This window comes from Onychomys torridus, chromosome 11 (assembly GCF_903995425.1).
Source record: "Onychomys torridus chromosome 11, mOncTor1.1, whole genome shotgun sequence".
Classification (NCBI taxonomy): domain Eukaryota; kingdom Metazoa; phylum Chordata; class Mammalia; order Rodentia; family Cricetidae; genus Onychomys; species Onychomys torridus.
The window spans coordinates 37,354,065-37,369,130 of NC_050453.1; the positions used below are offsets into that span (position 1 = coordinate 37,354,065).

General features: G+C 37.9%; 1 protein-coding gene across 8 annotated transcripts in view; it reads left to right on the forward strand.

The window, feature by feature from the left end:
- The window catches only part of Rasal2 (RAS protein activator like 2), a 300,247-nt gene that overhangs the window by 173,051 nt on the left and 112,130 nt on the right, over positions 1–15,066 (forward strand). For 2 of the 8 annotated variants that reach the window (XM_036202090.1, XM_036202094.1), the window contains exon 1: positions 9,713–10,666. The exons of 5 other annotated variants lie outside the window; for them this stretch is intronic. In XM_036202090.1, the coding sequence (XP_036057983.1) occupies positions 10,561–10,666 (106 nt within the window). In that variant the 5' untranslated portion in view covers positions 9,713–10,560. Of the gene's footprint in view, positions 1–9,712; positions 10,672–15,066 lie in introns of those variants that run through there. One more of the 8 variants, XM_036202093.1, reaches the window with a different exon arrangement.

A 15,066-nucleotide genomic window follows, 5' to 3' on the forward strand; every position in this document is an offset into this window, starting at 1 on the left:
CCTATGTGCAGAAGGCAGTTGATCAGTATTTCCAGAAGGACTATGTCCATCACTCCTTAACTACAAATATCTCCATAGGAATACAGATTATGTATTAAGTTCCCAAAGAAGGCAAGCCATTCTGCAGTCATAGTTTTTATAGCTGTTTTTATTTAAGAAATTTTAATTCATTTTACATACCAACCACAGATCCCCCTCTCCTCCCTCCTCCTACTGTCCCTCAGTCCTCCCCCCACCCCCTCCTCCAGAAAGGGTACGGCCTCCCATGGGGAGTCAGCAAAGCTTGGTATGTTCAGTTGAGGCAGGACTGAGCCCCTCCCTCCTGCATCAAGGCTGAACAAGGCATCCCACCATAGGTAATGGGCTCCAAAAAGCCAGCTCATGCACCAGGGATAGATCCTGATCCCACTGCCAGGGGCCCCTCAAACAGACCTAGCCACGCACTGCCTGTCATATGCAGAGGGCCTAGTTCAGTCCCATGCAGGTTCCATAGCTGTTGGTCTAAAGTTTGTGAGTTCCGAAAACACACACACACACACACACACACACACACACACACACACACACACACCTGCTTGTATAATCCTTTTTCCCTCTTTTTTGGCCCGGTGCTTTGCTGTGGATTTCTGCACTTCTGCGGTCATTTTTTACTAGTTAATCAAAACTTTGAATCACTCAAAGGATTTCTTCTTTTTACTGGTTTCTTTCTAATTCTTGAATATAATTCTGTTTTATGTTTTGATAAAATCTCTAAGGATTGTCTCATCAACTAAAATGAAGGCAAAAGGCCAGGGACACAGACATGAAGCTGAGCATATGCAACACCCTGAATTGTAAAGTTAATTTATTTACTCATGAGAAGTATATGGTTAGCCATGTACAGCTCCAGGAATCCCTGCTCAGAAATTGCATGACGGTTTCCCATCTGCTTCAGTAGGAGACAGCTTGTTACAGCCTTGTTTGTTTCTCTTCTTTGCCGCTCTCTAGTGGTTAGTCATGATTGTTCTGGTTTGCATTTCTCTGGGTTTCAGTTTCAGTGAAAAGTAAGTAACTCCTGTGAATTAATGCTTACACTATTTTACACTCTCAGGGGAGACTTGTGCCTCTCTGCCCTGTTGTTCTTAGTTAAGGCTCTGCATGCAGTATGGATTCTCTTGCTGATTGAGATTTCAAGTGCTGATGATGTATACTAAGATGCTCATTTATCTATGACTGTGATCAGCTTGTGTTGAGAAGCTTTAAGCAATGCCACCTAGATTAATTCTGTACCTATTTGACAAGAGAAACTTAACTGAATCAGAGATCAAAATTAACATGAAGGTCTTTGTCTTCTCTGGTGGTTTCTTTCCCCAGCCCAGACCCTGGCATTAAGTTGCATCAGAAGCACTGTGAACTTAAAGGTGAAGAGGTCTGCCAGTGCCTTGACTCTGGAATGGCACTTCTAGTTTTTGTTTTGTTTTGTTTTGTTCCCCCATTCCTGGGTTCAGAGTGTTTTACAAGTAATGAGCTGTTGCAGCATGCCTTGGGAAATTAGATCTTGCAGCTTTATTCTTTGAAGAAGAACCTCCCGCTTGCTCTTTCTCATGTCTGATCTGAGAAAATAAGCAATTTGAGCTGCCAAGAGCAGGCAGTTATCATTCAGTTTAGAGGGCTTGGGGAGGGGGGCAAACTTTTGGACAAATGGCTGTGACATCTTGAATCCAGTTTGAAAGACTGTGGAATACCTGTAGAGGCTGCTGTGCAGTCCACTGCACTTGCTTATTACTTTAGCTATCTGAAGACTAGGAGATTTGTTACTTTTTCTTTTTTCTAAAATACTTCGAATGAGTTTGTGTATCTAATTTGACTGTTAGTCTTGAGTCAAATAGAAAAACTAAGATGTTTGGATCCCTGCTTAAATAGTTCCCCTTTTCAACAACACCTAGAATATTAGCTGTCAAGTAAATGAATGAAATGGAATTTAAAAAGAGAAATAGTGTGCTACAGTGAGCATAGGAAGAGCCACAAGAAACTCTCACTGTGTGAGAACAGGTTTGGGTAGGGGTATTGAGTCCAAGACAGAAAGAAAGGGGTGCTGCCTCTGAAGTAGGGAGGTAGTCATATCCTGTCTGCTGACAGCACCAACTTCCTAAGAGTTCTAGCAAACTCTCATTAGTGTTGTTTAGAGTGTAGAAAACCAATGTGACAGGAATTGTATCGTGATATTTGGAATGTATTTTTGTTGTATCTCTGCCAGAACTGAAATTTGAGATTCTTGACAAATTAAAATAGTTTATCGTGTGTGTGTGTGTGTGTGTCACACACACACACACACACACACACACACACACACACACACATATTTACAAACATCCTGTAGTTTCTTTGGGAAACTTGAAGTTTTCCCTTTTACCACAACTTGAGGTTCAATGAAATGTTGCCATTCTTCCCTGAAGTGGTAAGTGCCACATTGTTCATTTGTAACTATTTGCCTGGCTATAACTGCCAACATTTTGAAATATGCCTTTAGTATTCTAGTTTTATTTCTTCTTTTCCTTTATGAAAGCAGCACTCAGTAAGTGATTGATGATCAACTTTTGTAGGTAAATTTGCACAAAAGGGTAACCTTTTCCCCAAATTGGAGTCCATGTCATTTTCATAGCCACCTCCTGAAGAAGAAATTCTAAGAGTTGTTACCATTATTAAAAGAAATAAAACTAATGTTCCTTGAAACAGCATTTGCAAGACCATGCAAATCTTCCATGCCTCAGTGGAACTGCTTGGAGCAGGCCTTGATCGCACTGCTTTGTTTGTCAAATGCTAGAACATTTGAAAACAGAAGCCAGGTTTCCTTCCATACAGTTTTCCTTAGGAGAAAAATCCAACTAATCATATTACTAGACTTTTTCCTCTCACAAGCACATCTTATTGTGAATAGCTTGCAAATTTTACTTAACAGTGAAATTTTCATTAAGTAATGGGCCTGAAATGCCTATCTCTTGTTGCTCTAAAGTGATGTGACTTAGAACAGCTTCCTCATAAGTTTTCCAGAAAGTTTAATAATTTAAGTATTTAAATGTAGACTGTTTTTCTTTATCCATGTAAAAGCTGTGTAAAAGAATGGAAAGGGTTTGAGGCTCTGTGGGTTTAGGCTTGGTCTTACTGATGCTTACATTACATTTTCTCAAATAGCTGAAAAAAAAGACATTTGAAAATTCTAACACTCAGTCTTGGTATATAAGGAACTCATCTGTAAGAAAAAGGCAAGACTAGAGTATGTATGCATTTCACAGGAGGCCATGCAGTCTATGGAGAGAAACTCCCAAAATAGGATCATGCCCCAACAAAATGACGAAAATAGCAAAAACAGAAAGCAACATGTGCTGTTAAGAATCTAGACCAAAGAAATAAAGAAACCATACACATGACTTCTGAGTATAAACAGAAGCATTTACTTTGGAGAATGTTTGGTAGGTTCAGAGTTGAACAATGCTCTGTGACCCAACAATTATGAGCAGAAATGTGATACAGAAGTGGTCACTGAGAGACCTGCACAAAAATGTGTACAACTGTACTTCTTTTGATAGCTAAAAATCAGAAACTACCCTGATTTCTGTCAGTAGCAGAATGGGTAAATTCTGATTTGCTTACATAATAGAATTCCCTTTTTTTTTTTTTTTTTTTTTTTTGGTTTTTCAAGACAGGGTTTCTCTGTGTAGCTTTGTGCCTTTCCTGGACTAGCTCTGTAGACCAGGCTGGCCTCGAACTCACAGAGATCCGCCTGGCTCTGCTTCTCGAGTGCTGGGATTAAAGGCATGTGCTACCACGGCCCGGCCATAGTAAAATTCTATACAACAATGAAAGTGAACAATCTGTACTTTGTACAATACAGCAAATCAGGGAGCTTATTAAAGGCTCAGAGAACTTAGTTCTTACCTATCACCTTGTTGGGCAGAGTCTGTCTTATTTTGCCATTGTGATGCATATTTCAGTCTAGCTGGCCTCCAAGCTTCCAGATGATTCTCTTGTCTCTGCTTGTCTGCTCATCATAGGGGTGTTGGGATTATGTATGTGTCCTACCTCATGTGGCTTTTTATGTGACTTTCAGGGATCGAATCTGGGTAATCAGCCCTGCAACTATCACCTTTATCTGCTGAGCGATCTCTCTGTCTCCTAGATTAATTTTGTATTGCTATATAATCCTATACTTACAGCTTAGCAAATTACAATACCTATTTATTATTTTTCAGACCAGAAGCCCAGGTAGAATCTAGCTTATTCTTCGCTGGGAAAATCACAAGATTAAATCAAGAAGTAGACCGTATTTTTACCTCAGCCAGACGCTTAATCCTCTTCTTGAAACTTGTTGAGTATATAGGACTGAGATACATGGTCATTTTTTCTGGCTGTTGAAAAAGGGCTATTTATTAGCTCCTGAAGACCATCTTTGGGTTCGGTTCTCACACCTGCCACACAGCCTGTCAACTTACTTCTTTAAAGCCATCAAGAAAATCTTACCATATTGAGCTGGCATGGACTAGAGTACCTAACATCTGTAATCTGATATAAGGTGTCATTGTGGTTTAGATTTGTGTTTCCCTGATAGTTATTAATGTTGTTGGGCTGTTTGAATACCTGTTGGCCTTTTCCTCCTCTCTGTGTGCTAGCCCATGTGTATTCCCATGCATGCAGAGATGCACACACCCCTGAGTGCATATGTAGAAGCCAGAGTCAACCCTCTGTGTACCTTCAGTTTCTGTGTGGGCTGTGCTGGTGTACGTGGGTATGTGGGGGAGGCAGACTTTAGCATCTGCTTATTTGTGCCAGGGACATCTCTCTAAACCTGAAGTTCACCTATTCAGCTAGATTAGCTGGTAAGCAAGCCTGAGGACCCACTTGTCTCTTCATAGCACTGAGATTACAAGCCTGCTCTGCCCAGCTTTTTACATTGATGCTGGGGATCTGAACTCGGGTCCTCATGCTTACATAGCAAGCCCTTTACCAGTCCAGCCATTTCCCCAGCCCTGCTATTGGCCATTTTTATGTCTTTTGAGAAATATTTTATTCAGACCCTTTGCCAATTTTGGAATCAGTTTATTCCAGTTTCTGCTGTTGAGTTTTGTGATTAGTTTTTTGATACTAACCCTCTTTCAGGTTTTTAGTTTGTAAATATTTTCTCTCAATCTATAGACTGCTTTTTCATTTTCAAGTGTTCCTTTGCCTGTCCCCATGAACTTTCACTAGACACCACATGTCCAAATTGAATTTTTCAAAAAAAAAAAAAAAAAAAACGCATGCCAGATTTTCTTCTCTAAATGTGTTTTTTGTTATTGTTTCTTTTTTTTTCCCTTTTTTCTTTTTTTGCTTTAAAGATGCCACTTAAAAAGTAAACATAGGTTCCATTTTGAGGCTATCAATGGAAAATTTACCAAACACAGCAACAGACAGCTTAAATCTTTAAATGCTTTTAGGGTCAAACATCCTTATTACACATGGAAAATACATTTATTTACGAAACATAGCTATATGTGTGACTATATGTAGTACTAATGATCAGTGAAAATCTATGGTTAAGAAGCATGTTAAAACAATGAAACTTTAAATTCAAGTTCAACATTCATCATTTTACATTAGAAAATAGGTATTCTCACTGCCTGGTTTTTGCAACTGATCTCAAATTTGCTTTAGTCTCTCAAATCATTAAGCAAGTAATATATTTCAGTTCACAAATGATTGTTTACCTTTACAATTTATACCTCACCCCTATAGCTAAAAATGCTCTAGGAAAAAGGAAGGAAAAAATACTATAGAAAGTGTCTGGAATAGGACATACCTACCAACTTCCCTTCCCCAGGCAGTATGATTTTATCATATCTCTAAATCTCAACTTTCCTGTTTATAAATGAAGGAATGTTTAGTCAACTCATGCATTATTATAAGGAGTAATGCACATCTGACCTATTACTCTCAGTGACATAATTCTTCAAAATACTGATGGGCCTAGAGATAGAGGAGATACTGCCCTAATTATTTTTAACTTTTTAATAGTCATAACAATTGTAGATGCTTCTGTTTACCTATTTACACGCTCAATAAATATTAAGTTGCTATTTTTCATTTGATAATTGGTTGCTAAATCTTACACTTTAAGAGTTGTATGCAGTTTGAATAATTGATTATAATGTTAAATTCTATTTTAGGGGAGATTTTAAAAAATTATATATTGGCCACTTTCTAGGTCTTTTTGAAGAAGAGTTATCTGTTAATTAACTATAGTTGTCATTTAATTTTTCTTCTTGAAAGTATAGCTTTAATTTAAAGTTTAAAAATCTGATTACCTTCATTCCTAAATGGTCTTCAACTTCCTTAAATAAAACCAGCCTTTAGTATTTGAGCAGATTTTTTTTTTTTTTTTTTTTTTTAGTAATTGTGTTATTTCCTTACCTCTTTTGTTGTCTTATAAGTTGTATCACTGAAGGATATCAAAGCATCCTCTATGTTTGTATTAAGTATACTTACAGTAGAGAGCTACATCTCTTATTACTAATATCCTTGTTTCTCTGCGGCTTTGCTTCCTGAATCCAGATAAGTGAAAGTTCATCTTAGCTTCATTAATTTCATCAGGTCTAAAAACATGAAGGTAACAGGTTAAGTAACTCAAAACAATGTGACAGACCCTTGCTGATGCATGATTTCTGTACAAACTGCCTGAGAGCTGGAGGTGGGTCGGTAGAGGGAACTATCTCCCATAACTTGTCCTCTGACCTCCGCACTCATGTGTATGCATATGTACACACAGTAAACAAACAAACAAATCATAAACATTTTAAAATTTCTTTGAAATGTTTAAAAGGTTATAGTTTGGCATTCGGTTTAAGCTTTTTAGAGGAAGCGTTTTGTACCTAGCTAAAGCAGTAAGGAGACACAGAGCAGCTCCTGCCTCTCACTCAGTTGTCTTGGAGTCAGTTACTCTTGTAGCTCTATCACAGCAGTGCACTGAATGGTGAGATATTCCGAAATCCCTCAAATTTTGAGAGACATTATCATAACATTTAATATATATTATTGCTTTCCCTTATTTTGGGTTCAGTTTTAAATCATTTTTATAGGATAATGGGGTTTATTGTATGTGGGGGAGGGGTTGCCTGCATGTATGTCTGCTCATCATGCATTGTCTAGTGCCTACAGAAGCCAAAGAGGATGTGATATTCCCTGAGACTGGAGTTAAAGATAGTTCTGAGCCTCCATGGAATAGTCAATTGAACCTGAGTCCTCTGGATGAATAGCCTGTGCTCTTAATTTTTGAACCATCTCTCCATTTCCAGATTAGTAGATTTTCAAACAAGTCTATGATGCAAAAGTAGAATTCAGATGGTGGATAGTACACTTAATGACATCTTTAATTTTGTTCTTAAAATACCAATCAATGCCAATGCTAAATTTCATAATTTCAATTATTATTGTTCATGTGAAAGATTCTCCTTTTTTAAAGAAACTTACCTAAAAATATTTTATGGCAAAAGATAAAATGCCTCCAACTTTCACAAGTGATTCAGAAAATGCACATATATGATAAATATGGAGAGAACGATGAGGCAAAATTGGGAGCATATAGACATCTGATGAGTCTAGGAAAGGGGTTTCAGAAATACCTTGTACTATTCTTGTACCTTATCATTAAACTTGAAACTACATAAAAATACAAGGAAAATACTTCTACCACTTTTGCCAACTTAAATATTACTTTAGAAAAGATCATCTGCCATATATTACCTACCACCTTTCATTATTATTTAGTGTTAATCTTTGCCTGTTTGCAAGAATAATACAGAAGGAGAAAAGAAACTGAGTTAGAGGTTTTAGTTTCACCAAGAAGAATGAATCCCATGAGATTTAGGAGGAAAATAAAATGATTGTTATATTGGAAGGTAGCTCTCTTATAGCACTTTAAAATTCTTTAATAAAAATGAAGATTATGTAAAACATAATATTTTGATATTTTATTTGAATGCAGGCCTCCACATGAAAATGTACATACAGGTTTTCATGTCATCTCTGTAATATTGTAAGTGTAAATAGCCCAAATATACAGAGTAGGAAGGAGGAAGCACAAGTGTGGATGAACCCAAGTGTGAGAAAACAAGCACAGAGACGTACTGTATGAAGTCCACACTAGGCAGATTGAGAGACAGACTTAGTAACGCCAGGAGCTAGGAGTCCAGGAAAGACTAGAGTGACTGACAGTGGGTGGCAGAGGTTCTTGTGGAGGCAGTAAAAGTGTTCTGGAATTAAGCAGTAGTGACAGTTGTACAACTTTCTGATTGTTGTAAAAATACTTTAAGGCTGTGGGAGATAGTGCTAAATGTGGGTTCAGTATAAGGCACTGGGTTCAATGCATAGCTCAAAAACAAACAAAACTAACCCTCCCCCCACCAAACAAAACCAAATTAACTTGAAAGGGATAATTGTGATGATGGTATGTGAATTGTATTTCATGATAGCTCTCATAACAAAACAAAAATAGCCTTATGCATTCCCTTAGCTCCCAATCTTCCCTTTAAGGCAAAGTGACAAAGACATTGATTGCAATTTTTCATGATGAAGTTTCCAGTTACTTCATCGACCTGACCACCCTTTCTCTTTCTCCTCTTCCCATCTAGTTCTTCCTGCTCCTGAGCTAACTGCTCCTTCCTTCTTCCCAGCCCCACCACTTTCATGCTATAGTCACTTCTTGGTGTGGTTGACTACCTGCTTTAAAACGATACATCTCACCTTCTTCTCTTCTTGTGCTATTTACTATCAAAAGTAGTATATACTTTAATCTTGCCCATTGTTTACTACTTTCCCGTAGACTTTAAGCCCTGTAGGGCTAGAGATTTTGACTGTCTTGTTTGCAGCTGTCTCTATGTCAGGGCTTAAAATAGTGCTTGGCATATGTTATCACTAATGTAGAATGAATCTAAACATGGAAGTACAGGCAGCTGTGAGGGAATCAGAAATATTGAGTAATTGAGGGAACATTATCTGAGGAGTGAGTGTTATTGCCTTTTATATTTAAGGATGGTTTATATAACAAGGACGAATTGGTGCTAAGTTATGACTTTTAGCAGGGCAAACCAGTGTGATACTTCACATATTGACATAGTCTCTTATTCACTCAGTTTACAGAAAAGGTTTATAGAGCTGTATTGTTTTGCTCATATTATAACTCTACACTCTTCTTTGCTCAAATAAATAAGATATAATTTAAATAGGTTTTATTTTAAGTAATGTCAGGGGACTTTCAATTAGGAATATATGAGATTATTTCATTTTTTTTTTTTCCCGCAGCTGAGGACTGAACCCAGGGCCTTGCGCTTGCTAGGCAAGCGCTCTACCACTGAGCTAAACCCCCAACCCCTAATATTATTATCTTTTACACAGAAATTATAATCTCGTTTTCAATAATATATCTTTCAGTAGACATTCATGAAATCCATATGCTAGATATTAATTTTTTAATTGGAAGAGGTTTTGCTTTCTAAAGGCATGAGGTATAATGGAGAAAACCATTATGTAAACAAGTAGTGTGCAGTAATTGGAGACTTACAATGAAAATATGGATGCAAAATCTAGGAGGTGATGGTTTCAGCTGACTCTCAGTGGGTCAGTTTGATTTACAGACGCACGCGCATGCACACACACACACACACACACACACACACACACACACACACACGCACGCAAGCAAGCATGCACGCACCCTTTCTTTCTTCCAAAGAAAGACAGAGCTATTGACTAGATGCCCAGAATTGCCCCCAAGTTCCGACCACCCGCTCGAATTCTTATGAAGTGGATTTGTAATATCCTTAATGTTGCTGTTGGCAGTCTGTTACAGATTCCATTATTGTCGATCAATGCAGTCGCCATGTGAGGTGGGGGGAGGAAAGCAGGAGGAGAAGAAAAGGAGAGATGAGAGCTTCCTATTCACGGATTTGTCAACCTGCCTCTGCTCACAGGAAATCCTCCTGCTGAAACAGCTAAGGCAGGAAAGGCTAGGGAGCTGCAGTTCTGACTGAAAGGAAATCTGAAAACCTTTCTCCCCAGAACAAAACAAAACGCTGAGTTTGTTCTTGCATCTTTGTTTTTGTTGATGGTGTGCTTTACCTAGCTGATTAGCTATTGTGCTATCTGGTTATCGAAGCTGCTTCCAGTGTAGGACACCCCCCCCCCCCTTCCCTTTCTTTTTCTTTGAGTGTCTATTCTTTATTTCCCCATGCTTTCTCCTGTCATTAAACACACATCATTATTCAATTTTATTCTGGCATTCTCTTTCAGGCTAAAGCTTAACAAAAAGAGTCAGAGAGCAAATCTCTCTTTCCACTCTCCTACCAGCCTCTTTTAACCCTCTCTATTCCCCTCAGTCTCCCACCCCCACTGTTGTGTTAGATTGATGCCACAGAGACAGAATTCAGAGTGGAAGGAGGATCACATTTTCTCTTCCATCCTTACAGCTTAGCCTTCAATTTAAGTATTGAGCCCCAAGAATTTAGTCTCTGTATCCCTCGCTTGCCGCTTCATCATTCAGTAATTGGACTCTGTATGGAAAAGTTTTCTGGCTGGAGGATGAGTCTCCTTTCTCCTGGTGATGTGGTGGAGTGGTTGGATAGTAGCACCGAAGAGGAGAAGAGCCTTCTGTCATTTCTGGGTAAGGTAGGGCTTTCTTGTTCTTGTAACCCTTTGTTGTCCAAACTTTTCGTGGTTGGGGGAATAACACCCCAAATTTTGTAAATTTGACTGTGTATTTTTTTTAAAAGAAGAAAGAACTAAAAACATGTGTTTAAGTTGTGTGTGTTTTAAGTTTGTTGTTGTTGTTGTCTGTAGACCTAGTGCTGCCCACACTGGTAAGAAATAAGGGACAGTTTGCTTTGCTTTAACAAAGAATGCTAGCTCCATACAAAGCTTACCATGTCATCTGGCCAGCTGTTCATGGCATGTAGATAACTTCTAATAGCCCAAATGTACTATTAATTTACACTGCTCTCAGTACAGTAGAGCAAGGCTTGCTGAGGAAGAGTGAGGGAGATGCTTTGTGTTTGTGAAAAATCAAGAAATAGCTTTTGTGCATAGTGTATTTGTAGTGATCATAAAGGATTTCTTTTGAGCATATGAAATTAGACATATAGACCAGAAATTATTTTACCTTTGTATTTAAAGATGCTTTTTAATAAATTTCTAAGTGCCAGTTATTGATCTTAAGAGTTGTAGATATAATAAATAACTAGGAAAGTTAGATTATAAATGCAACCATGTCTTTACTATAATAGAAAAGCTTCATGTTACAATGTGATTACTTTTTTTTATTAATGATTACCTTCAAATGCATTGTTTTTATTAATTTTATTTATCTCATATATTTATATACATATTGATATACCTTTATTTTAAACAAATGAAATCCTTGCAGTCTTCTAATTAATTTCTTATGACTATTATCTGAAGCCCTATGAGTAGTCTTCTGCCAGTTCCAAAGATATCTCTACTACTATGTAAACATCTGTCATAGTTTCCTTTGTTTTATTAATTCAGTTTGGTTTCCAACCTTAGCCTTCTATAGCTGATTCCTTTTTCCTGTAGTTGAGATATAAAGGGGTTATCCTAATCCAGTCTTTTCTAGTTCTGTCATCAGGTAGACATATTTTTATGTTAGTCCTGCTCTTTGTTTATCGTGGCCTCATTCTGTTGAATAATTGTATAACTATAAAAACTATGTATACCTCCTAACTTTTGGTGTCTTTAGAGTCTGGTCTTGTTCTACTTGTTTCCTATTCTCCAGCCCCAATAAATGCACATACATATAGGGAAACATAAGTTCAGGGAAGTAAATATGGATATCCTTCAGCAAAACCAACAAAGTGTACCCTACTGCATCATAGGAAAAGAAAGCACAGTTTGAAACATTGTTTCCTTGCTGTTGAATACATTTATAAATTCCAATTATCAAGCCTGAGGTCTCAGTTAGTCACTTTCTCTCTCTTCCCTCCCTCTCTCTTCCTCTCTTTCACTCCCTCCCCCTCTCCTCTCCCCACTTTTCTTTGTCTTTATCTTACTATACCCAAAAAGAATTTGGTTAAATAAAGATATGTAAATAATCATTTTAAAACAACATTACAGTAGTCCCTTGTCCACCTTAGCTCCTGTCCTCCGATGAAGGGAGTTGTTTTCTGTAATTTGTGTTTGCCCATAAGTAGATTTGATAAAGACGAGGATAGTATAATTTACAAAATGCAAATCTGTGTACATCGTCACACTGACTTTGGCATAGACAATGTTCATTTATCTGTTTCTGTCTAATGAAAGGAATGTTTAGCATGTACATTTGGCTTGAATGCCAGAGAAAAGTTTAATTGCTGAGTGAGTAGACTACCATGAATCCCATGCTTTGCTCTGTAGCACTAAACCTTGGATGTAAGTAAATTGGGGTGGGAGTTGGTTTGGTGTTTTAAGATAGGGACTCACTCTGTAGCCTGGACTGGCTTGGAACTTTCTGTGTAGTTCGGGTTGGGCTCTAGTTAACAGAATCCTCCTTCAGTTTCCAAATGCAGGATTATTGGTGTGAGGCACCACATGCAGTTAACAAATCTTGAGGATTAGAGCTCTTTCCTGACTGTAGATGGGAAGCATCTCCACCTGTGAGTAATAAAGAATTTACTGAACACTTCAGAAGAATTGGGAAGATAAGATTCTCAGGGTTAGCTTGTAGTGAGTTGAGGTTTAAACAAAACCTTGTCATTTCCTAACATAGTTGCCATTCATGAAAATGTACTATGCCCAGTGAGGATGCCAAGAAAAATAAATAAATAATCCAATCTGCTTTATGGTAATATAGGATGAAAGAAATGAAGATTTTTGTCTCAGAAAGCCTGTCAAACTATGATTTCTTGACCCTGGGGATTTCAAATCAAATTTCTGTCTCAAAAAGATTCAAGAGAAGTTCTTTGTGCTGGTTAAACTCTAGTACATCACTTCTAGACAGTAATGTTTGGGTATGCTTGTTAATTTCACATGCTACTGAATCGATGAAACTTCATAAATTATACCTGTTCATTATTTTTACTCAAAATGTCCATGGTTTTCATATCACCTGTCAGACAAAGTAAGATCCCTACTGCGAAACTTCAGCATTTCCCCCTGACATCCCCCTGTGCATTTCAGTGGGACTTCAGAATCTGTCTGGCTACGAAACCCATTGACTCTCCATGTCTTCCCATGTCCTACCAGTGTATATGCTCTGCTTCTCCTGTCAGCAGAGCCCAAGAAAATAGTGTTTAAGACACTGTTAGGTGCTGCATTTAAACACAAAGAAGTACAGGATAAAACTGCTGGAGAAGCATAGATTATGGCTAGGGAGAAAATATGAACTTCAAACAAGTTAAATGAGAACAATTCAATGATAAATCAAGACAACTATGGCAAAAAAAAAAAAAAAAAGCAGTACCTAATTGTGGAATTATTTAGTCAAGTGAAAAATTACTTAGGGCATTTGAAGAGAGGAAAACTCATTTCTTATTATGAATGCTGAACTGAGAGGATTTAATATGAATCTCAAAAGGATCAAATAGGTATTTATTAAAACAGTGAGTTTTCCTTGTATAAAGCTGTGTCGTACAAAATATTAAATTATTTTCAAGTCCAGTGAATAAACTGACTTGAAAGGAATGGGGTTTGTATAGAGAAGTAATGAAAGATAATGAAGAATACTTAGGGCTTACTGTAAAACTTTGCATGATAGGCTGATGAACCAATGAGTGACAGCTTTATCCTGAAAGCTATTGGAAAGAATTAAAAATATATGAGCAAGAAAATGTACATTCAAAACATGTTTGTTCAGAGAGGCTCTCATGTACTTTATGGTGGCTCTAAATTCTTGGTCTTCCTTCCATTCCCTCTCAAATGATAAAATTGAATGTGTGTACTACCATGCCCAGTTCAAAATAAACTTTTAAGAAGACATAAGTCTAAAACTAGTATTATAAAGGAAAAGACTAAAAGCAGTTAGGCCAGTTTGAAGACTTTTACAGTAACCAGGTATCAAATAAGAGTTTCTGTTCTCAGCCCTCTCTACTATAATTATGTAATAATTACATTGATTATTTATCATTAAAAGTAGATTGTAAGAGGCTGAAAAGACTCAGCACTTAAGAGCACTTGTTCTTGCAAAGGACTTGGGTTCCATTTCCAGCACTGATATGGTGGTTCACAACCATCTATAACTCCAATCCCAGGGGGTCTGATGCCCTTGTCTGACCACCATAGGCACCAGGTACACACATGATACACAGACATACATGCAGGTAAAACAAACGTAAAATAAAATGAATAAGTCTAATAAATCTATTTGGTTTTTTTGTTTTGTTTTGTTTTTCCCTTGGCACTGTTTGGTTTATTTGTTTGTAAGAGAAATATGCATATAAGATTTTTTTTCTCCTTTTTCTATTTATTATATTTGTGTTTTGATTTTACACATCAGCCATGAGTTCCCCTGTCCTCCCCCTTCCACCCCTGCCCCTACCTTCCCCCCAGCCCCTTTCCTCCATTTCCATCTCCTCCAAGGCAAAGAATCCCCTGGGGATTCAATTCAATCTGGTTGATTCAGTACAGGCAGGTCCAATCCCCTCCTTCCAGGCTGAGCAAAGTGTCCCTGTGTAAGCCCAAGGTTCCAAACAGCCAGCTTATGCACTAAGGAAAGGTCTGGGTCCCACATCCTGGATGCCTCCCAAACAGTTCAAGCTATTCAGTTATCTCACTTATCCAGAGGGCCTGATCCAATTGGGGGCTCCACAGCTTCAAAATTCATGTGTTTCCATTAGTTTGGCTATTTGCCCCTTTGCTTTTCCAATCTTGGTCTCAACAGTTCACACCCTTACAGTCCCTCCTCTTTCTCGACAATTGGACTCCTGGAGCTCCACCGGGGGCCTGGCCAAGGATCTCTGCATCCACTTCCATCAGTTATTGGATGAGAGTTCCAGCACAACAGTTAGGGTGTTTGGCCATCTGATCACCGGACTAGGTCAGATCAGGCTTTCTCTCGACCATTGCCAGTAGTCT